Source organism: Malaya genurostris, chromosome 3, assembly GCF_030247185.1.
Source record: "Malaya genurostris strain Urasoe2022 chromosome 3, Malgen_1.1, whole genome shotgun sequence".
Lineage (NCBI taxonomy): Eukaryota > Metazoa > Arthropoda > Insecta > Diptera > Culicidae > Malaya > Malaya genurostris.
Window position 1 is genome coordinate 41799256 of NC_080572.1, and position 27662 is coordinate 41826917.

General features: G+C 38.8%; 1 protein-coding gene across 5 annotated transcripts in view; it reads right to left on the reverse strand.

The window, feature by feature from the left end:
• LOC131434435 (protein groucho-like) overlaps positions 1–24666 on the reverse strand; it is an 81839-nt gene extending 57173 nt beyond the window's left edge. For 4 of the 5 annotated variants that reach the window (XM_058601148.1, XM_058601146.1, XM_058601147.1 and 1 more), the window contains exons 1-2: positions 23846–24666; positions 22318–23122 (exon numbers count right to left, since the gene is read on the reverse strand). In XM_058601148.1, coding sequence (XP_058457131.1) covers positions 22318–22368 — 51 coding nt within the window. In that variant the 5' untranslated portion in view covers positions 22369–23122; positions 23846–24666. The remainder of the gene's footprint in view (positions 1–22317; positions 23123–23845) is intronic. The other variant, XM_058601145.1, reaches the window with a different exon arrangement.
• Between the last annotated feature and the right edge of the window lie 2996 nt (positions 24667–27662).

Sequence of the window (27662 nt, forward strand, 5' to 3'; positions counted from 1 at the left end):
CTTCATGATCAAAAAGGGCAATATGCATCATCAGTTCACCATTACCTTTGAAGAGGGTCTGAACAAAGATTCCTTGGTAATCACTTTTACGTTCCGCCTTCGGCTCATAAGTGCAATTAGCAGATTATGTTTATCTGCTAATGCTCATCACAGATCAACATAATCCGCTAAGCAGACGTATATTACTTGCTGTTTGCAAATCACTTTGTTTATACCGAGGAGTAAGGTCTTTCCTGCCGTCCCGAAAGAACGAAACAAATTGACGGCATTCTGACCGCCAACAGGTTGTAGTCATTTAGGGGTTTTGGTACCTTCGTTCTTGATTCAATTTCATTAAAATTTGGAAATAAAACTGAAAATTAAATTTTCTCAAAAACAATTTTTGCCTTTCTCATATAGAAAGGTTATGCAATCACTATGAAAACCGACTTTTGAACCGAGGCCCGGAGGGCCGAGTGTCATATACCATTCGACTCAGTTCGTCGAGTACGCAAAATGTCTGTGTGTGTATGTGTGCGTGTGTATGTGTGTATGTGCGTATGTGTGTATGTAACGTTTTTTTGCACTAACTTTTCTAGGAGATGGCTGAACCGATTTTCACAAACTTAGATTCAAATGAAAGGTCTTGTGGTCCCATACAAAATTCCTGAATATTATTTGGATCCGACTTCCGGTTTCGGAATTATGGGGTAAAAGGTGAAAACAAATGAAAATATGTGTTCTAACTTTTCTCATAGATAGAGCGACCGATTTTCACAAACTTAGGTTTCAAATGAAAGGTCCTGTGGTCCCATACGGAATTCCTGAATTTCATCCGGATCCGATCTCCGGATCCGGAAATAAAGGGTAAAGTGGGTTAAAAATTTTTTACCATCACTGAAAATGGCGAAAAACCGTAAAAAGTTTTCTAAATCGACCTCAAATCTTCTCCAATTGATAGTTTTCATCGGGAGCGGGTCATCTCGCCGAAAGTCGTTTCGCCGAACACCATTTCGCCGAAAGTCGTTTCGCCGAATGGGTCATTTCGCCGATTCGCCGTCGGAAGCGGCGGCCTCTTGCATACAAACCTGTAGCCGCCTCGTTTGCCCGGTCTACTCAAAGCTAGGTTTCTTTGCTCTAATTAGGTCCGAACGAGCGGTAGCGAGGTCGGACACCACACGACTCAAATGGATGTGGCGAAGCCGCTTTAGATATTTTTTCACTTAGTAAACGGAAAATACCACATTTGCTTGGTACACCTATGCAATTGCGTTGATGGTTAGTGGCTAATAGCCAACAAGTTTTCTTGGGAACTCTGTTCTTAGGTTCATGAATCAATCTTTATTCAAGAGTACAAGAATCAATCTTTTTTCAAGAAGTACAATTGTAAGTCAACAAAAGGGGCGTTAATGTATTGTCACTCATTTGTGCTTATTTTAAATCAATTCCAATTCTAATATCAAGACAAAGCAGGAATCGACGAAATGACCCTTTCGGCGAAATGACATTCGGCGAAATTACCCTTTCGGCGAAACGGTTTTCGGCGAAATGACCCTGATCCGTCATCAGTAGACGGTCAAACAAACCGATTTCAGTTATTCTTTTGAGAATTGAAGAAAATTATTTTGAAGAATACCACAGTATTATATATGATAGTATAATTGACACGAGAAAGGCATCATTACACCACTATATGGATTAAAACAGGTTTTTTATATGTTGTAGCTGACAACTAATGAAGTTAATTGCACTGTAGGTAAAAACGGAGTAATGATGGGCATTAAATAAAATTATCAAATTGAATAATGGATTGACCAAAAACCAAAAATCTTACAACATGACAACGCACTATCTCATACCGGAACAGAACACATTAGATAAATTGAATTGGAGAATATTATCGACGTACCCGCCGTACTCTCTAGACCTTGCCCCATCCGATTATCACTTTTTGCATCAATGAGACTCTCAATTGGAAATCGAATTAAAACAATTTTTTTTAAGATTATCTATAGTATGCCTGAAAGATGGACGAAATATATAAGATTGAAAGTTTAATATTCCGAATAAAAAAAGGTGCATGGGTACTGTCAGAAACATAACCGCTTGAAACGAGTCCGAATAAAATCGATCGTTCTTTGATGTTTGGCACTATTTAGTTTATCTACCTCGAAGAACAATTGAACTTAAACTTACCATTTTACTGATCAAAGCCTAGAATTGAATCCTTAACCGAAAGATATTTCATTTTTGTAATTCTATTTATCTAGTATTTTCGATCAGGGACTAGATTTTGGTCCTGAATCCAGGTCTAGGTACAAAATCCAGCTCCAGAATTCAAATCCTGGTTTAGAAATAAGGCTCAGAATTCGTAAATTCTAAAATGTAGATCGTGAAACCCGTTGAAGTACTCTGTCATTGAGCTACCCTGAAGTTTTCAGAAGCATCATATGTCGGACACAACCCAACGTACACTCGTATGCGTACGCTATGGACGGTCGGTGAAGACACATTTTCATCTTTTCTTCATTATTGTTTCATATATTTCCAGTATTATTTAACTGACCCAGTTCATGACCCAGTTCGTGATTAATCAGACTTCTCATCATCACCCAGTTCGTGATTAATTTTCTCATCAGACCCAGTTCGTGATTAATTTTCACGATTTGCAGTGTGGTTCTTTTTGGATCGCAAATCTTTTCACAATATCCTGGTGTATTTCTGACACTACCCACTTGCCTTTTTCAATAATACGAATATAAGACGAAAGTATCACAATACAAATTTCAAAGAACAATGATGAAATTACTCTGAATTACAACGTATTGATTTGTTGTATTGAATATTTCACAATAAGTATTTTAACCAATCGATAGAAACTACAACCCACTGTCCATAAAACGACAAGGATAAAGTCACTTTCAGTTGACTGTTCTATTGTGGAGCACCTTGAAATAGAATTTGAGTAATGGAACGGACCGATTGCTTTGTGAAAGTCAGACAAATGGCTAGACTCGATTATGGACGAGTGCGTTTTGTTGTTTGGATTTATAGTTTCTCTGTGATTAGATACTGACCTGGGACGAATGCCAAGGTACAAGTGCGTTGAGGACACTATCCGTTTCAAAATGCGAACAGGATATTTTTCAGTTTTTATTTAGAGTTTGAGCATTCACTCAACGTTTCGATTTCAAAAATTGTTTCCGAGAAGTTATACTCAGAATCATTACAGTGCAGTGGGATTGATGATTCGGAAAAATACTTCGATTTGTGAACTAATCGTAAGACAAATTCGCCCACGACAACCGACATCCATTAGTCTGTGCCACCGCTTCATTTGACAAATTCAATCACTTGCCGTTCCATCTCAATCGTTATTTATTTTAAGTGGGTCGTAACCTTCCCACTTTCCACCCAACGTTTCGTGCAGTACCTGTACGTGCTCGAGCCAAACTCTCCCTCACTCAGTCAGTCGATTGCCGGTGCGGTCTGGGAGTAAATTTAACATGTCAACGCCTTCACACTGACTAGAATGACTCCGTTGAATATCCACTAGCGCGAAGCATGCGAGTGATGGTGAGCTTGCCGGCAGAGACCAAGGGGTAGAAATCTCTTAAAATATTTCACATCGCAGCGCGACCCACGTTCAATTTATTCAGACATAGTGACGGCATATATTTTCTTTGGCTTCTGTCGGTTCTCGGTCGCAACGAAATAAACGAACTATTGTTGTGCGTTGGCGTTGGATTTTTGACGGGCCGCGGCAGTAAGTTTGACTTCTACCGAACAGAACAAATTATCACCGAAAGACAGCGAGAGAGAGGGGGCAAGTGGAAGGAATTGGTATGGAATATGTTTAAATTTTTCTGAATTTCACTAATCCTAACGTGATTAGTGCTACAACAGATTTAGGTCGATGATTGCAAGCGTACGACTCCTACCGACAGACCAAAGAAACTCATTGGTGTAATTGGTTTATTTTGGAATTAAGTTTTATATTTATTGCGGTTCTTCGCCGCTTCGTTCGTCGTCGCATTACTGTCACGCACATCTTCAACGCCTTCCCGAGACGGCCGGGGCACTAAGCGGAAAATTATATTTATATTTATTTTCCAAACAGTGAGCAGTCATCCAACCGCAATAACAGTAGCGGCAGGTAAACGACCGCCGGCCGCACCACTTCCGAAAACCGATAATGAGAAGAAACCTTACAAAGCCGTGAGGCTTACTCAGAGTCAATCAGAAACGATGGGGAGATATGAGATAGGAAGTTGTAATAAATCTACAAGCAAACGGCGGGTTTTTGGGAATAGGATTTTTGGTTGGAACCAAGAATAAAAGGTTCGGTTTTATCATAAAGTGTAAAAAAAATAAGTAGAAAATTAAAACAATCTCACCGACTACGCCATTGTCAAATCGAAAGTCCAATCTCCACTAGTTCCACGTAATCACCAATTCAACACACATAAGATTGGTAATGGTGAAAAAAAACTTGATGGACCAGTCTGTATGAATACAACATCAGTTTTGTAACTCGCATCACATTAATAAACTATTTAATAAACAAAAATTCCTGTCTACTTAGCGTAAACTCACAATTATAAAAACTTCATTTATCACATTTTCTGTGAGAATGAGAAAAAAATGGTAACAGACTAAGCTGACTGCATGAAAGGTGATCGTATCACTCATCACGCTCCTGGAATAATGAGATTTGAAGTTTTGTTTCGTAAATCATATTTCGTTTTTAAAGATCTGAAATATAACATGTATTCCTGGATAGCATTGCTGCTAACAGCAGTAGAGCCATTACATAAACGGATTGAAAGCCATCAGAATTCACATACTCTGATCTGGATGAAACATTGCATACATTTTCAGTATGGCAAACCATTTATTTTGTGCGAATGTAGAGACCAGTTCGATTCAAGACAGCAATTTTGCATGCAGTTTCGTCGTATTGTTGTAACTCTAAAGCTAAAGATGGCAAGGGCATGATTTCCAATAAAAAAAATGTAGTTAACCAATGGAACACTCTAAACACACATACACCGAAATAAAAATTCTTCAAAAATCTGAATTATTTTTAGTCTATGCCTAAGTGTCACGACAACGGCTACGTATAGGAGAAAAGTGTCTCGACAACGACTACGTATAGAAGAAAATTCATGATGAATGAATGCTTTTTATTTTGTTTTATATCGTTTATTTATCTCCGGTTTTAATCTAATTATGGTCGTTTACCGGGTCAATGAATGCTTTTAATCTAGTGTAAATTTAGCTATTTTTCTTCACGAACTGGAAGTTTTGCAAATGCCTGTAAATAGTTTTAGCTGTAATTTTTATATTTGTTAAAAAACAGTGTGTCAGGGTCATTCCGCCAAAAGCCATTTCGCCGAAAGGGATGTTTCGTTTAATGCTATTTCACCCAATTATTTTTTTAATTCCCACTTGATTTCCTGTAACCTCTTCTTGGCCTCTATTTTTTGTACAAGTAACAGTTTTCAAGTTACAACGATTCGAAGATGCAAAAAATGCATTCGCTGCTCAGTAGAAAAACCCAATTGATTCCGTTTGGCTTGGTATCATTCCAACACAGTTCGAACGTAGAGGCAGGATGTTAAATCCGGCCAAAATAGAGTTGCTCTTTTGCAAGGAACTTTTCCGTGTAAATTCACGGTTGTTTCTTCATTTCAAGTGTAGTGGCTGGATTCTAGATCCGATCAGAATAACGTTGATCTTAAGCAAGGAGCTCTTCGATGGAAATCCATCGTTAATTCTTCCGGAAGTGATTCCACTAGAATAGTTCTTTGTAAATATAGAAAAATTTCTTCTTTCGAAAAATGACGAGAGTCATGCACGTTTTGTCATCCATGACGATGCAACCCGATTCAGCAAGCAGCTTCGTGTGAAATTTCTCGGTTCTATGGCTCTCGATTTAACATGTTTGCATGGTTCTTGAACTGGCGTACCGCTTTTCAAACCAATTTTACTGTCCATTGGATACCATTTGTACGACCGCTCCCTTCTTTGCTTCGAGCACTCAGGCGCTTCTGGTAGATTCTTATCGAGACGTGGTTGTATTTTAAATTCCAAGCTTCTTAGCGATCCGTCGGTCGGACACCTCTGGAATTTGGTTGTAAGTGCACCGAATTTATCACGGACAATTTTTTTTTTGTTCCGACGACTGTAGTGCCATATTTTTCGAATACACCCTCTAAACGTCGCAAATTTATATCAATAACTTTTGAAAAACTTTTATAATTCCTTCAGCGAAGAAAGACAATTTGACCACCCTAAAAAAACAATTACCCATGCCCGATTCTTTCGATGTCCCCAACCAACCCGAAGCGTGCAGTGTAGCAGTTGGCCCTCTTTGGTGTTCAAAAACAATGACATGCAATATTTTGCTCGAATTCTATTGAGGCAGAGAACATCTGAATGTGCTCTGTTTACCTCGGCGTACCGGTGCAACTGGGACAAAGTCAGTGCGGCTGGGTTTTCGCTTTATGACCTCTGACCCTGATGTCCTTCCGACAGACGGTCGCATCCCACATCCGCTCGGCTCGGCGCTAGTCCGATGCATTTCTATGGAAAAGAATGGTGGAACGCGTGACGGGTTGAGCGGCACATGGCGCATCTCGTCCCGGGACCGGCTCTCTGACCGTCCGACCGATCGTTGCAGAGCGATATTAGTCTGTGTTGGTTTTTCTTCGGCCAACAGCACGCCACCTATCTCACTCCATCGCACCGTGGGCTACACTAGCTTTTCCGCCCGGTTGAAGTTTGTATTGTGATGCCTATTATCCTGTGCGTCATCGAAGCAAACTGCGGCCGCCGGGGATGGTACGATGCCGAACCGACCGACCAACCGGGCAACCGATGAGCAAACAGAAACGTTTATTTATATAGTGTTATTGTTTACATTATCAGTAACAATAATAATATTGATTTAAACGGGTCGCTCGAAGGGTTTTTTTTGTTCTCTGTCATTTACGAGTCGAAACCCCATCGAATAGATGGGAGAAAGAGGGAGATGGATTGATGGACAAAATAAATATAAATCATATTTGCTTCTGGCTAGCCTCACGATTGACAATGTTTGAGCATCACGTTTGGGTTTGGTCAGTCGTTCGTTGGTGATCTGAGACTGGGTCGGGGGGATGACACGGAAATGATGTGGGGATTAATGGTCTGGTTTCGATTTTTCCAAATCATCCCTTTGCCCTCCACTCCACCACCCATTTGAACTTATTGTTGGCCGAGGTGATCATGATGATGACGTTGTCGATGATGGTAGGCTCAGTTCTGAAATTGGATAGTGGTTCTGTCGGTGGCGATGGGTTCTAGTCACAGCGGTTTTACGGTTGTGGTTTTTGTGGCATTTGCATAACGTGGCCGCAGAAAATCCGATGGGTAAAAGTACAATGGCTCGACCAAGGGGAATGTTTGATGGTGCATTGCTGCGGTTACCATCGTCGGCACCAAGCACGGGATCAATTTGAAATGACCACTTGGCGTGAAGGGCTGAACGCGGTAATAGGTTGACATTGTTCTGTCGAACACATTATTCAATCCGAGTTTTCGAAAGAAATTATTAGAATCGTTAGTTTGGCAGCATTAGGTTTAGAAGAAACTAGCTGGACTCGGTGTGCTTCGCTTCCTTCATTGGAACAAAATGAAGTACAAAAATTCACCTTAAATTGTGCATCATTTTATAAAAGAACTGAATAATATTCAAACGAGATCTTTTTCACATGAAAACAATACTGCCTTGTAAGATGTTTTCTAAAAATATTAAATTTGCGAGCTGCATAACATATCAGTATATGAGTACATAACATTTTACCATTTCTCACGAATTTTCGAAGGAAATTTTTTTGTCTATGCTTGGCGAGTGGGTATCAATACTTTGCAGTAATCGAAGATGAGCACTTTCGGTGGATAAAGAGTGTATCGAAAAGTAATTAGCAGAGTTGATTATTGAATAAAAAAGCGAAAAAAAAACATAATTTGACATCAGTTTTCGATATATTGTAGAAAAATTACATTTTTATGCATTTCACTATTGCATATATTCATATTGAAGAAAATCCTAGTTTCTGTGAAACGCTCGCACTTTAGACTTGACATTCTTCATTAAATTCTGCACACTTACTTTTGTGACTTTCCTGGTGGCAGCTGTCCAGTTTTTTTTAACTCCTGCATGTTTTGGGGCACTGTACCTTCCTTCCGAAAGTGCCGCTTGACAATGGCCAATACCTTTCAATTGGCCGAAGATCCGGGTTGTTCGGTGGGTTGATGTCCTTTTCCACGAATTGTAAATTATTTTTTGACAACCACTGTAGAACGGAGTTGGCGTAGTGGGCTGAAGCCAAATCCGACCAGAATAGATGAGCCTTATGCTTTCTGTACAGTGGCAGCATTCTCTTCTTCAAACATTCTTCCTCGTACACCTTGGCGTTAATTGTGCCCTTCGTGAAGAAAATCGACGACCGCAAACCACTGGTACAAATTGCTTGCCAAACCAACACCTTCTGCCCAAACTTTTCCTCTCTTGTTTTGGCCTGAACTTGCTGTACCAGGGACTTTTTCGGCACCTTCTGTTTCTTGTACGTTTTCAGGGAGTTCCGAACTTTGATCCGTTGAATCATCCCGATGCTGGTGTTAAATTGCTTGGCCAAATCCCGCGTCGACGCCGATGGGTTTCTCCTGATGTACTCAAGCACTTTTAAGTCCCGGCTGGGCTGGCTGGGATCCGTTTTCCTACCGGATCGGGGCAAATACTTCATAGAAAGGATCTTACCGAACTTCTCGATAATATTTTTGACACTGGTGTGGTGCACTTTCACCCGTTTTGCTATTTTGTTGTACCACTTTCTGAGCAACAAGTGTGCAGAATTTTCTTTCGCGTTTCCGGAGCATTTCGACTCATCATTGAAACGATAAACCGTACCGAAAGCAATCGATTACGCAGCTGTTATTGACATATAAACAAACATGTCACCGCAAAACACGCTGCAAAAAATTAAGCCATTTCAGAGTAATAACTGTTTGAATGTTGCTAACTACTTATCGATACACTCCTTATTCGTCCAAATCGATACATGATTAGTATTTTAGAGACGGATCGACAAGTAAGTTATTGGATTTAATTTCATACTAGTTCCTAACCTAAAATTATGTCGTTTTCGCTTGAGAAAACTAAAAACTGACGCAGGGTAGTTTCTTCAAACAAACACTTTTAACGAAACTGTGTTCGAAACTGACTCGAACATTATATTCCGTAATTTATTTTTGCCTTTCCCAAGAAACAATTTTTGTTACGCTAGCTTATTCGTGACTAGTTTGCAACCAGAAATTTGAATTATTGTTTCTAACATCTAATCACTTGCGTGACTCAAAAAGCGCAGTTTCTACTAGTTGTCAAGTCGCTAAAACAAGTTGTCGGTACGTTGTAATGCCATACTGAAATACCTTATTTATCCATAACTTGAAAATAACTTTTAAGTTTTTTAACTAAACTAGTTGAAACTTTGTCGCCATCGACATTATAAACACTGAATGAATCCAGAATACTTTTCTATCAGCAATAAAAAGGCAGTAGAGTACTTGAAATCCAAATTTGACACAAGGTACACATTTCACAAACGATTTTAAAACTGTCGAACGGAATCCAATTTTAATTAACAGTTTTTATGCGCAAATTTCAAACAAGCTTTCTTCATGTTTATTATAGTTCGTAGAACAAAAAAGACTATTCTGTCTTTCATTATTTTCGCCAAAAAGTATTTTTTTTAAAAAGTAATATCCTGGTTTTATTTATGTTATGTACACTTCTTGCGACTCCATCGTGATCGCTATATTCAAGCCAACAAAAGGTTTTTAGGTTGCATTTTCGTTATCATTACATTGGAAAAACCTACCGATAGCTATATGAATCAATGCAGAAATTGTATGTTATAATCTTATAATATCTAAATTATTGCCACATCAATTTACAGTAACGATTTACATATACGTTAACGTATTTATAATGGTTTCACGACGGATAATAAACCTTTTTTCAACTAGTAGCTAAAAGCATAGCTGTGATTAAAGATATGTTAGAATCAAGTAACGATAACTTACAAATCAGTATAAAATGTTCAAAACGACGTATGCAACAATGAGAGATTCTCTTTGTTTACTTTCTCTTTCGATTCGATTTCGATTCACTGAAAGGCATCAGTATATCACTAGGTGGATTAAAACAGGTTTTTTACTAAATATTTTTCTTGCCCAGTATTGATACTGTTTGCAAATAACGCTTAGCTGGCGAGTATTTTGTAAGATCTCTGCACAAATTAGGTTTCATTGGATGCTTGGATGATATTGATGTTCAGTTTAGTTCAATTTAAAATAAAAAGACACTGAAGAAAAGGTCAGTTTGGATAAGAAAAAGCTTTTTCTAGAGAAACATTTTCTCCTTCAAAATGTTCATCTGGCACTTAATAAACAGTTTGTGGAGAACACAACCACCTATCTTGAGACTAATTGAAACCTATTGAACATGATTGAGAAGTAAATATTGAAAAAATCATTAAAATTTGGAGTCGATCGAATGATTAGACATCAACTATCGCAAGGTATATTCTGAAGGTTTTGCAAATATGAGAACAAACTGAGATCCTGCAAAACATATTATTATTATTATTATTATTGTACTAACCTTCGAAAGATACCTCTACAAATTTTATGACATTCTGTGTTAAATGCCACTAAATTTCTGTTTGAGCTGTTAGTAGAATGTTCTCACTAATAGTACTGTTGTTGTACCGTTGAATTCCACTATATCACGTCATTACACTCTCACAAAGTCACTATTTTCACAGTCACTATTTTTCCGAAAATGTATCAAACGTTATAATACAGATACGTATTTCGGAATGCTATTTGAATCCTTCTTCAGTGTATCGGTTTTATAAGTTTATTCCTTATAAAACCGATACACTGAAGAAGGATGCAAATAGCATTCCGAAATACGTATCTGTATTATAACGTTTGATACACTTTCGGAAAAATAGTGACTTTGTGAGAGTGTAATGACGTGATATAGTGGAATTCAAAGGTACAACAACAGTACTATTAATGTGTTAAATGGATTCTACAAAATTTCGTGTGTTGATTTATCATTGCTTTTTGATGAAAAAAAACAGTGCGAACTAAGTCATGACTTTTTTTCAACGATATATTTAATAAGTGCTAACGGGGATCTTGCTCCATCAACAACAACCATTTGTCGGTAGTGTGCTGAGTTTAAACGTGATTGTACTGACACTAAAGAGTGTACACTATTTTGCAAGAACATTTGTCTGTGGGCAAGCGGTTGTCCAAGTGGGTGCCGCGTTACATCTATTTTCATGCACATATTTGGAGCAGGTAATTAAATATAAAATTACTTTACAATTCTGAACGTTTCAATGCAATTTAATCGCAAAATAAGCGTTAATTGGAAGATACAGTTATATTCATTGAAAATTCAATGCAATTCAATTTAGTTTTGCATCAATGAAGGTTTTCAATCAAAATTTCGATTCAACCCATGTATATTCCATGTTACAATTGATTTACATGTCGTGTAAATTTCATTATTTCTTTCTGTGTATGTATAAAATTGTGGAATGAATATGCTACTATAGACAAACGTCTATTATACTTTGCATTTCAATAAATAGAATGTGTTTTCCAAATTAGTAAGGGTGTTATATTTGTCAATGAGAGTGTTCCTCAAGGAAACCACAAATCGCCTTTGATAATTGCAATGTTCGACAATGAGTTTCGCCACTCAAAAATAATACAAAAACTAAGCGCGTCATAAAAATATTTCGCGTCGGGAAAAAATATTCTCTCAATCTAGAACCGATAGAAACGCGAAAATTCGATTAACTTGATTACAGATACCTATTTCTGTCTGTCAGTTGATGATGCCTATTCCGTATTCCCCTCATTTCTCTACAGCGCACCACATCACAAATATCAGGCAAGCGTACTCGTTAGAGGGCCACTTCGGCCTGCTCGAAGATACGAACCTGTAACGAAGCACCCACTTCAGCTCAACACCTCGGCACTGCTTATTTGCGTCCTTTAACCCTCTGCCACCGTTAGCTAGCAAACGGCAAGCGCGGCTCATGATAGCTCCTTTGTTCGAACTTGCTCCGAACTCGAACCCCTTCAGTCCTCTGGTGGCCAACCCGACCCGAGACAGGACTGCAGCTACTGCTGCGTTCGTTCATGACTCAAGTGTGAAGTGAAAAGTGGTGCCAAAGGAGAATTTCACAAATCCTACCAACCGACACCCCCTCCCTGCGATTCACATTCCATCGTTGTGGGCGGTGAGAAGCGGAACAGAAGGGGAACAGCATTTAGCACATTTTTCATTAGGAAACCTAGAAACCACTCAGACATTCGGTACTGGCTCCACGTTCCTTTCCCCGACGACCGGGGCCACTTCACGATAGAATCCTTTACTCAGAGTAGTAGCAGTTTCATCACACCTACCCCTGCTGCACACCTGCCTTGAAATCTGATGTCTCGTCTGTTCCTAGATTTAGAGCGACCAACAGAAGACAGAAGGGCGAACTTTGGCAATAGCGTAAAAGGTTCACGTTCCGTTGCTAGTCGTCCCTCCCGGAGATGCAGAAATTGAAACCACACGTTGGGTTGCGCGGTTTTATAATTTACGTTCCTTGGTTCCGTCCACACCCGTGCCCATGGCAAGCATCAGCAGTAGCTTGATTTATCCTTTATTTCTTCCAGCTGTCCGACTCGTTACCCATGCCGTCCGCCCACCCCGTGTGGTTAAACGGCGTCATGGGACCACTTGAAAGTATGCCGAAAAAAAAACAACCATGAAACTGCTGTGCCGGCGGAATTAATTTTCCAACATTTTCTTCTTTTGTGGCTTCTACAGCTGGATGTAGCGATGAGGGTGAAGGTTTTCAGTTACAACATCCAAAAAGGGGGTGAGATTCCGGTGTAAATTATTACTGCTCCACTCGCCAGCTTGTCTCCACCACCCCGAAAAAAAAACATGAACATTTATTATGCGATAGGAAGCCCCCGTCGCCGTCGCCGTAATCCGGGTGGTCCACCGGATAAAGAATCTACAATTTCCTGGCTGACGGAAGTCACCGAGATTCTTGCTGGCAACCTCACAACCGACCTCGTTGTTTATAAATTCAGTGGTTGAAAACTTTTCCGCCCTGATGAGGACGATAATGATGCCGAAGCTTCCCGGTTTCCCCCGAACCCGACCAACTTCACTCGAGCGGAGATTATGCATATTTGAGATTTCAGCACCAATCCCCCGACCTCCTCCTAGTGGTTAGCACACAAACGCGTGTGTAAATATTGAGGGTGTATAAACAAACTTCGGAATGCCGGTCGCGGAACAACGACGGGAGCCGGTCGGGTGTGGAAAACCCAAGCTGTCTAATGGCGGCGGTTTTCGAAGAAAAGGTTTACCACCCGGCAGAGAACATGACTGCCGTCTAATCTTTTCTTTATTGCTTTGCCCGCAACACACTGCGGAACGGAACGTTACAGCATCGAGCGAGAAAAGAAGCGAGCGAACGAGCGACCGCCCATCCGGAACCATCTCTCGGGTGGGAATGTTTGTTTATAAAATTTTAACTTTTGCTGCCGAGTTTTACGACCAAGCTTGCAAATACTACTCTCATTCCACGGTACCCGTCAGTCAGGCAGTCAGTTGGTAAGTGGCCGGATATCGGCAGCCATCGAACGGAAAAACGGGGAAAAGTGTAGAGCAGAGGTTATCCAAACGCAGCAGAAACAAACACATCGTCTTTGAATGTGGGTTCGGTACGGCACATACAGAATTTTTTTTTGTTTTTGTTTTTATTCTTGTTTCAAGCCTCCCGCAAGCGCAGAAGATATCTGCCAGGCAGGATTGAGTGATAAGTTTCACCTTGCATGTTTGGGATTTAGAACGTATCAGGAGAAGAATTACTACTTTCGTGAGAGTTTTCTACCAAAAAGCTTACATTTTCCACAACCGAGTGCGATGGAAGACTTTTGAGGATTTGTCGAGCGATTCGGTTGTGATCGAATACTGTTCGATAGGATTGGAATCGAATCGAAACAATCGTGTTTGCGGACTTTCGGCACCTCCGCCATGTTTTCGTTTTCTGATTTTCGACAAGTTGAAAGGTGCAAATTTCCCCTCAGCAGATTGGATTGGATTGAGTGTTTCTCATCAGTTGGAGGGTTAAGAGTTTGGAACTCCTCTGCACATGAGAATTTTTTTATAGTTGGGATAATTTTCAACGTGTCAATGTGTAACATTTCCTTCGTACGAATTATGTATCCAAATGTAATGAAATTTGCAAAACTGCATCTACCACAGGTAAAACATAAACCAGCAAACCTCTGATACGTAAAATTTGTCTCTCAATCAGCTCACCTGGATTGTGATAAACCATATTTTTTAAATAACTCGTTGAAATAGCGTACCGACAATGTACACTATGTACGATTTGTACACCAAAGTATTAACACCAATTATACAGTAACTTGGACAAATCAAGCACAAAACGGTTGAAATTAATTAAAGCAAAGCCTTGGTATTACATTCCTGGAATTTGACCTTCTGTTTCAACAGACTTCGCAGCCGATTCAGAGTGTACAGATTCATTGCATGGCTAGTACTACGATTCTACTGACTTTACGAATCCTTCCAGGTCGGGGCTCGAACATACGACAACTGGTTTGTAAGACCAGCGCCCTATGCATTGAACCGCCAACCCGGGACGCCAATTAACCAACACCACTATAACCACTAACTGGCGGCATCCAATAAGTTGCAAACAACCTGGTTCAATCTACATAGTGGTGGTATGATGGCTTTCAAACTGTCGGGCTCTTGAAAAAAAATTAAAAATATTTACGTAGCGCATAAAAACCGGCATATCTTCAAAAGTTCGCAAAGAAAATTCGCATAACTTTGAAATTTCGGATTAATGTCAAGATAATGTCTCGTGATCAAAAATTAAAAAAAAAACTAGGGGATTATGATACTCAAAGTTTGTCTTATTGTCGATTTATTTGAAAACAATTTTTTTTTGTAAAGATAATAACACATCTCGACATATCTTCCATTTCAAAAATATCTGGAATCAATTTTGTTACTAATACATTTGACTTAAAAAAAATCGGAACAGAAAACCGCATAAATTTGAAAATTTTCTTTAAAAAACGTATAACTTTGAAAATTTGCATTAAAACAATTGCATAACTCTGGAAACACCTGTGAAATTTGGTTTAACTTGTAGGCGGTGAGGTTCTATGAAGAGAGGTAAAGGAGTTCTGATGTTGCGGTACGAAAAATGCTTTGAAACAATCGGTTATGGTGTGGAGAAATGGAGTAGATTTTACGGAACTAAACATGTTAATAAAACCTATTTCATATAATCCTAAATAATGTTATGACAAAACGACCCTTGCATTGAACATATGCCTTGTACAAACGGTTTCCTGTGGGAACTGCATCATGTGGCCGAACGTTGTTGTGATGAAAAGTTACGGATTTGTTACTTGTCCAGATTCCAGAGTATTTCGGATTAGTTGGAATCGATACAAACAATGGTCAATAAATATCATGTCCGATTCAGGGTCATGACATGAATATTTTGCTACCAGATCAATTATGCCGCCACGGCAAACCGAGGTTGACAGTTGGCATTATCTTGCTGAATCCACTCTCTGTTATCATCTTTCGGCTTTAGCTCGTTCGGTACCGAATTTTCAAATTTAGTTCCAATCTGTGCAAATAAAAACTCAATCATATCATTTTCCAACTTATGAACAAAAGACAAATTAAATAGGTGATTGTGTGTAAAACGTTCTCTTGCGGAAAGACATCGCTGGGCTCAGACTGAAAATTGAACTAGGTAGCGACCGTATAAAGTTGAACATGTGCGGAGGTTCAGTCCAATCGGGTTGATTTCCGAGTTGTATTTCTGATACTGATAAAAGTTGGACCTTTTTTTTCTCGTCCACGTTACACATACTTGAGTAGTCTAAGCAACTATCGCCAAACAAAAGCCTACAAACAAGATTGAGCAGGCTTTCTTCATTGTAAATATATATTTACTACAACATACTTAACAAACATCTCTAGACAGTAAATTCTCATGTATTGCAACAAAACTGAATCCACAAATCACGTGAAGAAAGCAGCACATTCCAAAGAAATAAAAAAAGTATCATATATCACCGCTTTGGTCCTACCGACACAAATTGAAATCGTTTTCCGCTGATTTGACGAACCTCATTCGAGATTGACTTTTCCCAAACGGAGATATCTTAATTTCATTTATACCTCCATCACCAATAAATCACCGAACAGCCACTCCGGTGCCTCAGTTATTCTGCACAGTCCATCACTGGCACCCATGGATATGAAAAAAAAAACATCATTCTTCAATCATCACCTCCTTCCACACTTTTTTCGCTCCCCTCATTCGGCTGTCCGCTTTATCGAATTAAATTATTCCAATTTAACGAGCCCAGACATCGTATATAGAACTCGATTTCGATCTCCTTCATGGCAGCATTCATCACCCTCGCTGCCATCACCATAATCATCATCAGCGGAGAGTTGAAGCACACGAAGCGGTAACCAACAATCCACCACGTTCCATTTAATTTTGATCGCCATCGGAGCGCGATGGAAATCAGAAAACGAAAACAATAATATCGCACCCCAGGATTGGCGGGATTTTATTGATCCGATTTCTGATTTCTGGTATTGCCCGGTTGATGTGAGGCAGACCTCCGGCGGCTCTACCGGAAGTAAGAAATTACCAGTGATGTGCTAACTGTTTTCGGTGCATCTATTGGCCATTTTGATACCATTGAATTCATTTAGCACTTCTGCTGGCTAATAATCACGACCGTTGACAGCCACAGCCGCCCTTTATTTTCGCCAAAAAAAAAACGTTCTCATTTCAAGAATCTCAAGCATCCCACGTTTGTACAACTTCTGCTTTGATCTACCCTGATACGACTACAAAAGAGCGAGAAGAGCCTCAGAGTCACTTGAGGGCAGAGTTCTTGAGATTCTTCCGGCACTCAGCCATGGTCTTGCGTCTTCCAACGCGCACGGAGAAACGGCTCCCTTCAAGTGAACTTTTCTTTTCCGTCGTCGTCGTCGTCGTCGCCAGTAAGTGGCTACTCGACGATGAACTCAAACCGTACCCGAGAAACTACGTAGATGCAACCAAGAGCAGTGACAAATATTTTCCCAGCCATCAATGTGCGTCCCTCAGTTCCCTTTTTGCTCGTTGAATCGACAGCTGGTTGTGGACTTTGAAGGGAAAAGCAAAGGATATGTCCCTCTAAGTCAATCAAAATTCGCCACATAGTGATGTCAGCTTCGTTTGCATTCTTGGGAAACGTGGCCCTTTGAAATCATACGAAACTGGCATCACTAGTCAAGTACACGTGAAACGACAAAATGATTTCTTTTCCGTTGAGCTTCTTTCAATTTCCTGCGCCTTCTGCACACGTACACATTCTCCGCGGAAAGCGCTTCAGATCATTTCCTTGCGACGTTCTCTGTCAGTCCCCGGTGCGCACCGGAAATGTGAAGTGCGTATTGCCCATTATCAGCTTCCTGCCATCTTCTCGGGTGCCACTTTTTTTCGGGGGTAAACGCCGTAAAGTGCACCGCGCGGCGGTGCTAAATAAACCCGTTTAAGGAGAGTAATTTCTAACCTCCGTGCGGTGACGGGCGTTCGTCATTCACTGACAGTAGCAGCAGCAGTCCGACCGGAACGAAACCCGAGGGAAGCGTTCAACATCATGAATCATTATTCTACATCGGAGGGGACCACCGCCGACGACCCGGAGACAAAACGGAGCGCTTAATCAGGATGGCAATTGTGTTAATGCTATTTATTGAGTTTTCGAACGTTGAAGGATGTGTTTGAGCAAAGAAAAGGGGCAGACGGGTTTGGTTTTTTTTAATGTTTCCGGGTTTGCTTGGTTCTCGTTTTATGGAAAATGAGGTTTCTTGATGCGCTAGAAGACTACTTGATGGTAATGACCTACTTGACCCGCAATTTATTTTAACAAGAACCGAATCAATAGGATACAATTTTTTTCAAATCTACAAACATCTACCATACTTAAATTCATTACTAGAAACACAAATGCGAAAAAGATTAAAAGTTAACAACTAGCCCGACTGACTTATCTTCTGTCTTTTTTCTTAACCAGGTATATCTAACTGCTTGCAGTACATGAAAATCAAAGACTATACCTAGCTCTGAAGTACCTCAATATTTCACTAAAATACTTAATCCTTTGCTGTTGAAAGCTCTTATTTTCTATCGTCACAGCCAAACAATTGAAAAAAATAATAAAAGATCATTTTTGGAAAATCAAAATATGCAAAGTGGTTTTTTGTGACAAAGTCTTCATGTTCAGTAGGTTTCATTAAAATCTGAGAGGGTGCTGCCAACTCTGAATACGATTTAGCGCAAAGTTCGTCCATAGGGAAAAACAAAAAGTCGGGTGGACAATGCCAGAGACATAACTGCGGATAACGTGAATACGAATAAAATTGAAACACTCCCATCAACTCCACAATTCCGATACTAGTGCTAACTAGTTAATTGACTAGGTGAATACGTTGATTGGTATTTGAGGTTGACAACCTGAATGTTGTTTTTCGATGGACGCCCCTGAACTTCCACAACTGATCTGTTGTTAGTGGGTGTGACAACGTTTCTGAATAGAAAACATTACAGCTGAATATTGATGAACATAGTTATCACTTGGGCGATGAAAACTTTACAAAAAAACAAGTCCGGTTTTCTCGCTGGTAACTGACGCAAACACTTGACACTAGTTGAATGAAGGGTATTTTTCAAGTATTTGCATAATTTCACGTTTACAAACAATACTTTAGGATTAAAAGCTGTTTTAATTCACCTAGTGGTGTAGTGATGTCTTTCTCATATCAAAAATTTTCAGATAAAAAACTTTTGTGAATTTACATCAATTTTCATGCACATCTTCGGAGCAGAGCAATTGAATGGAAAGTTACTTAACAGTTTTTCATTTTTCAATATGCTTAGGAAGCAAAACTAAGCGTATTTTTTAAACATATAGTCTTATTCATTGGAATATTAATGCATTTCAATTTGATATTTCAGCGATCATGGTTTCAAATCAGATTTTTGATTCAACTGATACCTATTTCATAGTACTATTGATTTACATGTCGTGTAAATTTCAAATTACACACAGAAAAAAAATACTGTCATATTCTGTAAAGTAATTTTCTTCGATCCTTGAAAGAACAACCGGAATCGGTTTGTTTGGTCGTCTACTGATAATGGCTACCGATTGGAGTAGTTTTGAGGCCTGCTTAGATTTTTTCTACGTTTTTGGTTTTGTAACTTTAAGTGACGGTATACCATTTTAACACACTTTACCCTATAATTCCGGAACCGGAAGTTGGATCCGGATGAAATTTAGGAATTCTATATACGACCGCAAGACCTTCCATTCTACCTAAATTTGTGAAAATCGGCTCAGTCATCTCCGAGAAAACCTAGTGAGAAAACAAATGAACTGAGTCGAATGGTATATAGAACTTGGCCGATTTTTCAAGCAAATGCATAAACCTTTCTATATAAGAAAGGCAAAAAAAACTAGAAATCCAATTGCGGTTCCTAAAATTATTGAAAATGATTTTCACATTTGTTCCATATTTCCGAAGATCCGAAGAGTGACATGAGCAACAGAATCTGCTTATGCACTAATAAGTCGAAGACGAAACATAAACTAACTGATACAACGCATGTTACGAAGGAAGAATTATGCTGTCGCATTGATTACAGTACGGAATATTCGCGATCAAAAACCTATCACTCTGTCATATGGTAAATTTTCAAAAGGTGTCCCATTGTAAAGTATGACGCATTTACGTCAAAATTTAAAATTTATCAAACACACCAGAATTGACAAATTTGGTTCTTTCCAGAGGTGACAAATTTGGTTTGTTCTAAGTTACAGCAACATGCCAATAAGAGCTGCTAATGCACTGATGGAACGAAGGCGATACGTAAATAATTTACAATCACAGCGAGAGATTGACCAATTAATGTTAAATCTAAAGGATGCTTTTGAACGACAAGAAGTGCAGCGTTGTTTTTATTGATTGCAAGTAAATTCTTTCATGGCATTACATTCCCCATGTAGAAATTGACTATTTCGCAGAATCATTGCATGACTAGTACTACGACCCTATTGGCACTAAGAATCTTGTGGCTTGTAAGGCCAGCGCACTATGCAGTAAATCACTAACCCGGAATAACAGACACTTATTTATAAGACAAAAGACTGAAACGTGTATTTTGTGATTTTTAAGATTCATTATTCCCATTGTTACGCATTTGCTCAATCTACGCCACTTTAAGGCTTTATATAATGCCTTTCAAGAACTTCGGTTACTACTAACCATTTTAACGTTCATCTTCGACTCACAAGTGGGTTAGCAGTTCAACTTGAACTGCTAGTGCTACTTAGCAGTTCAACATAAGCCGCTGAGAATTTACACAAGTTTTTTTTACGTTGAGTATCAAGAATTGAACAATTGTGACAATGTCTGTTCTGAAATCTTGGATTAGATAAATTTTTACAATTTACTAGATAGGAGTATCACACATTCGGAGGGTTGCGAAATTTGCGAATTTGTTTCGTAGCACTAGTAGTTCAGTATGAATGATGAGATGAAAACGAAACGTAAATAAAAATTTGGCACATCTCGTCCGCTTGATGCTTGAATATCAAATTTTCATAGGATAAATCAAATTTTTTTAAACCCAAACGCTTTTTTAATTAATCTAGCTAAATAAATTTAATTCTAGCTAAATCTTGTAGTTGGTGTTTCAAAGAAAGTTGTTGTAACTGATCAATCATCAACGTTACAATTCTTTTTCCAGAACTAATTATGGATAACTAATGACTGCCACTTACATAGAAATTCTATAATGTTTCTAAGTTACACCTATCAGGTTAATTGTGCAATCGATGTTGGTTTGATAGTGAACATGTTTCATTTGGTGAATTTGATTCGCCTACTTTACGGAAGGATGACGACTCATAACACGTCACGGAGTTTTATGTATGCAAACTTCGAGAAAAGTTTTAGGAATTTATATACTGATACACGGTTCCGCAAAGCATCGGAAAATAGTGTACAATATGATAATTGAATCAAAACAATCATTGACAATTTAGGAACTCTGATAATCGAATTCTCGGCACAGGAATAATACGCTAATTTTTCAACTACTGTCTAATACACGTTTGTTCTCTCCAAAATTAACCTCTTTTCAAGTGAGTGTTATTTTAACAACTTTTTGAAGATTTTTAGACAGTTCGAAAAATTACAAATTTAGGTAGCAAAATTAGATAAACAAATAACTGACAAAAGAATAAGAGAAAAAACTGATTTTTATGCTACCTACGTTTTTCAGTACATTTATGTAAGCTCCATAGGTACTAATTATCGTCACGTTAAAACATTGAAATCGTAAAACAAATCCATCAAAGCAAAAAAAACAGTTTAGCGCATGAAAAACCAATTTTTTTTTTTTTTCAATAGTATTATATATATTTTCAGGCACACGCCATGAAAAACCAATAATACATGTTAAATAATGGTTCAACGGATTAAGAAAAGTATTGATAATTAATCTCAAACGATTTATGGTTTAATCGTAATCACCTTACAATGAGAGCACAGTTCTATTTCTCAACATTAGGTATAATGCATTCAACCTTAGTTACTATTACGTAGTTTCTGCGTAACCTGTTTAGCTTAAACGGAACCCCCATACATGAAAGGTACTGAAATTGACGTAATTTTCTGATGTCATGTACTGTGTTAATCGATAACATAAAACAAATCATTTGAATTGACTGTATTTTATTCCAAACCAACTCCCCGACGGCTGTATTTTCTGTATCATTTGGAAAAAGTATTTCTGTATAATATTTTCATTACGACCTAAATGCAAACGACAAATTTTACGGTTTCGGTACTTATATTAATCCTTCTCTCTATCTGCCGAGAATAATAACTAAAACTATCATCAATAAATCTGCATTGATGAAGTTCTCGACAAATACAGAAATATTCCGTCATATTTGAAAGAGAAAGTAAACAACGAGAATCTGTCATACGCACAAAAATGAACAAAAAACATGAAAAAAATGAACAAAAATAACCTAATATATCAAATTGCTACAAGAACTTACCGGATGTCGGTTAGCGACGGCCGCAGCATTGATTCCCGCATTCGGGTACATGGTGTCACTGTTGGAAACTAGCCGTTCCAATAACGAAAGCAGTGATGATTCGAAACAATCGGTGTTTAGTTACTACTTGTCACAGTGAATCAATTACCCCTCACTCACGCACTGGTAATCCTAGTACGACTGATAACAGACCAAATACAAAACAAACCCTGCTAGCGATGGCAGGCCTGACGATGACTGCAATCGACGGCAACCGAACTCTGGAACGATTTCTGGCGAACAAATTGCTCCAACCTGAACTGCATATTTGATCGTATTAATGGTGTGATTATTGATCTGATTTTCTCCCGTTTTTCAACCGAATTCGTTACCACTTGGTTGCAGGCACTTCAAACTACCGACGCTTCACAATTAACACCACTAAAATCGAAAAGAATTGGCAATTTCCCGAAACTCCCACACGTTTGATAATTAATCGCACGTTTTTTTACAACACTGCTTTTCACTTGGTTTTCCGACGGTACCAGTTTTGCCGTCGGGTAATGGTGAAAAATTGCAACACTAATAACGATGGACCAGCAACGATTTTCCTACCGCTTCACCTTTGAGAAAAGCCAATTATTTTCACTCTTTTTCTGCTTCCCCGTTTCTGTAGTCGTTAACGAAAACCTTTCTTGTTTTTTTTTCTTTCAATTTACTCTCCGCTTGTTAATCCGCTTCTCGCTGAGCACAATTCGATCACTCCCGTTAGACTTGTTTAATCCAGCTTCATATCGGCGTCGGTTGAATCAATTTCGTCCGAAATCTGCAAAGAAAAGAGCGAAACGATAATAAATAAATTACAAATTAGTAATCGACCGCGCTGGCCGATGGGTTGCTCCATCTGCACTTGGCCTTCCCCCGACGGGTTTTCACGAATCAACAAACTACACATAATGGGATTCAAGTATCCACACCTTCAAATAACAACCCTGTTTTCGGTGCAAAGGTAAACGGGTAGTGGGACCGGGGAACGAAAACTTAAAAATTGTTGAGAGACAGCGAGAGCTTATCTAATCACTTTTCTTTTGTTTCGGCAAATCTTCGCAGGATGGTTTCGCCGTTAGGTAGCCAGAAAACTCGATAGGCTCAATTGCATTTGGCATACATTTACGATGAATTTGGTATACTAGAAGCTCAGTTATCTTGGATATCGACAGAGTAGAGAAAAAAATATTGAAGCCGTCGGTAAACCATTGGGATTGGTCTTCCTAGGTCAAGTGACTGCCGACGGTGCGGCGACATTAGTTTGCTCGTCACTCAAGCGATGAGCCAAACAAAAACCGCACACAGCAGACTTGCAGAATAAACATTATGAACGATATTTGGACTGACGGGTCCGGCGATACGTATCACAAACAGGGTAAACATCTCGCTAAATTTCGGCAGCCATGTGAGTTGTGACGTCTGTTTATTCGGCGCTTTCGCTTTTGTGTGTAAGGTTCTACTGATTTGTTGTAGTGAAATTTCATCACCCAAAAATACCTACATTGCACTCGAACGACAGTTTTTCTAAATGGCAAGTGGATCGGCGATGAAAAGATCGAAACCTGATCCCCCGACGGCACTGAATAGTAACTGGCTTCGTCCAATGCTTTTCCCTTCTCTCAATCTCCAGCTCGTTTTAAACGCTTCGCTTGTTTTTATTTGCCTCAAATAAAATATTAATCGGCAGCCAGTTCTCAGAACGTACTACCAACTGACGCCATTCGGTTCGTTAGGAACCCGACGGAACAATGCGATGGCCGAAGCGACAAATTTACCGAAAAACACACACGCTTCGTCTCGAAACAAAACAAAAATCGCCAACACGCGCTTTCACTTCGAACGTAAAAGCAGTAATCACAGAAAAAAATGTGCACACTTCACTAGATTTTGTTTTATTTGCTTGATTGGTTCACTGGATCCGATCACGATTGGTCACTGGCCGGCAAGGTGAGACGAACCACGAGGCGAGCGATCGCCGGTTTGAATGAATTAAAAGCCGTGGCTCACCTCGTAAAACGGTAGATTTGTACGGGCTGTTTACCCTTTGCCAACCCACTGTCGTTCCAGGGGAGAATAGTTAGCGAATCGATGGGGCTGGCATGGAGTTCCAGTTGCGACGCTTACACACCACAAAAACCCAAGTCATACACACACGAGCGCGCGTCAATTCGAATTCGATGGTATTTGCCCGCAGCACGTACGATATTAGCAGTTTCTCCTTGCTCACTCTCACTGTCTATCTCGGCACGTTAGCACGTTTTGTTTCCCTTGGCGCAGACACAGGAGCAGACGTCGAAAATACGACCTGAACGGAACCAACGCTGCACTACTACTGAACGCGCGCGGAGCCAAGGACCAAACGTTTCGACAGAAAGCATGGCCGAGAAACGGCGCATGCAAGCGATACCAACACAACTCCGAGGCGGAGTGACGATTCACGCCGGTGTTAGTGAGCTGGCAACCATGCTACCATGCTTTTTTCCCAACGCTTGTTCTACTAGTGATAGAGCCGACTGTAAATGTATCTAGGCGTGGATGACGATACAGTGAGTAAGGCAGTCTTTTGCCGGGAGCACTGATGCCGTTCAGAAGCTCACGCAGCAAATAAAATCATAATTTCAGATGTCATAATAAGCAGCAACGTGAAAATCAAAATCGACGTATTTTAATTGACGATGCGAAATCACAATGTGTATTGTTGTACATTTGTAGTCGAGGCGTAAAATTCGGTTAAAAAGACGTATTTATATTTGGGAGACTTTTCAAGCATCGATTGCAACGTGTTGTTCCAAGCGAGGCTTTAAAAAATATTCCTATAATAATAATAGAAATAAGTCGTAGCATTTGATGTTTCGTCGTATTTTTTTGCTGGACATGCGTTCCTGCATAAGAAAAAGCAAGTTAAAATACGCAGTCATTTACACTAGTTTTTGCAATATATGAAAAAGTACCACTCGACCTGACCAAAACATTTCTTGTATCACCCAAACCATGCACAGTAAACTCAATTGGGCAATTGTTTCATCGATGAACGACTTCAGAACAGCCGAACTACCGAGCATTTTCATTCTACTGATATATTAGAGCAATTCCAGGAATGAGTAGACGAAAAAGTGACAAAATCAGAATCGACCATCTCCGATTTGAACAAAACTTTGCACATGGATTCAGTATGGCAAAGCATAAGTTTTGAACCGATTGAGAGGTAAATCCGACTCACGACTGATTTTTAAAAAGGGCGTAAGTACGTATAGTGTGTATTTTTGCATTTCACAAGAATTGCCTTTTTCAAAACGTTGTAACTCGGAAGCCGTTAATTGTATAAAAATGGCGTTCAGGAAGAAGTTGTAGAAAACCGATTGGGCACTCTAAAAAAATATACACTGAAAAATATGTTTGATTCTTTTTCTTAATAATTTCAAAATGCACCAAAAAATTAAATTAACAAAATCAGGGGTTCGATTTTTTTGATATTTTTTTTAAAGCTATAATTAAAACCTAAAGATTGATGGCTATCCAATCCGTGCCTTTCGAAAAATTAAGGAGTAACAGCTAAAAAAATTTACAGATATATTCGAAATTTCAAGTTCTCGTTGAAAGATAATCATTTAAACAGTATAATATTATTCTACAGGTTGAAGGCAATAAATTTGTTCATGATATCCTTTCTTCTAGAAGTAGCTGTTCTTGAGATACTTGGATATTTAACTATAACACCATTTTTTATATTTCCATGAATTGTTTATTTGCTTGCTATATCTACAATTATGACATGTACATGAATAATTCTTGATCAATAAACTACTAGTAACCTTCTGATTCTGTATATAGATTCGTATAAGTGATACAACCGACAAAAAGCACTGTTTTCTATTCGCACAATTTTGTCATATTCAACAATAGATCGTGTTCAAATGTAGAGGAGACCAGGGCAAAAATGGCCACTTTTGGATTTTCGGAAAGTAATACTTTCACTCGGAATGTTATATGCTGTTAGAAAGCTACAACCTTCAGTTACAAAGCGCATTGAGTTTTGAGGTACATATCCCCACTTATACGAGCGCAATCTGGCTGGGAGTGCATTAACTTCGAAATAGAAAATCTCAAAATGGATAGGGCGAAAATAACCAGTCACATTTTGACTCAGGAAACAATCAGACACGCCCAAATATTGTATGTAAACGAAAATTTTTGGATTTATTGACATCTCATTACTGTTTCGTACCTAAAAATATCATTTCATTTTAAAATTACTGATTTTGTTAAAGATATAGGAGAAATGATGAGAAAAAATATGTAAAATAAAATACAATTATTATTTGAGCTAAGACCAAAATTTAAATTAAAAAAAAAAAGATTTTACTTATAATCTAATTCACAGTCAGAATCAGGGAAGCAATTCACGCATAAAAAAATGCTGTCGCTTGAGCGCACAATCCGTTTGAGCTGTGGGTGCATTCAATGCAAACTTTGTAGTGCTGATTATTGAGAAATTTGGTTTAGTAAACGTCGTATTAGTCCAAATCATTTGATGATTCGGAATCTTTGCTTATCTTTTGTGTGGCCGATACCGAATGCGCATCAGAAACGTTTAGAAACATACACACGTCGTCGGTAATATCGTATTCGTGATCATCGATTATATAGAGATTTTTTTTGACTATTTTATTGAGCTTCATGAAATCGACAATTTTTTTAGGGGCTGTCTTTTCGAAGTGTTTTGGACTTTTTGAAGAGTTAATTAGAATGTACTGCAAATTAAATGATTATACTGGTCAGTTCTAATACAGTTCAGTCGACCTGTAATTTTAAAGAGAAAAACGAAAAAGGTGGAAAAAATTCACGATGAAATTTGATTAGGGGATTTGATAAGATCAGTCATTTGAGCAATTAGTATTTACATTCATTTGCATATAAGGTACAATTCAGAGTATTATTCTGAAAAAAAATCATCTATTTTGGTTTTCTCAGGCAGAAATCCACCACAATCGAGATATTATGAATTATCATGAATTATCAAAATCTAGATGCGTATGCCAGATTATCTGCTGGTCAGAATATTCAACGGTTCGTCATATGCGATCACCAAAAAAAAAAACAAAATTCAACTTCCGCATAATCAGCAACGGCGAATAATATCAACAGTCTCGAACAGTTATAATTAGGTTACCATGCCTATAAATTTTTACGGCGCTATGTCAGTAATTTTTGGTGGCAGCCCAAACCAAACATCAATGGGGAAGGGAGGGTGTTTTTCTGTTTTCATGCATATTCAACCTTTCACTGGGATTAAGCTGAAAAACCCGGCATTGGATTGT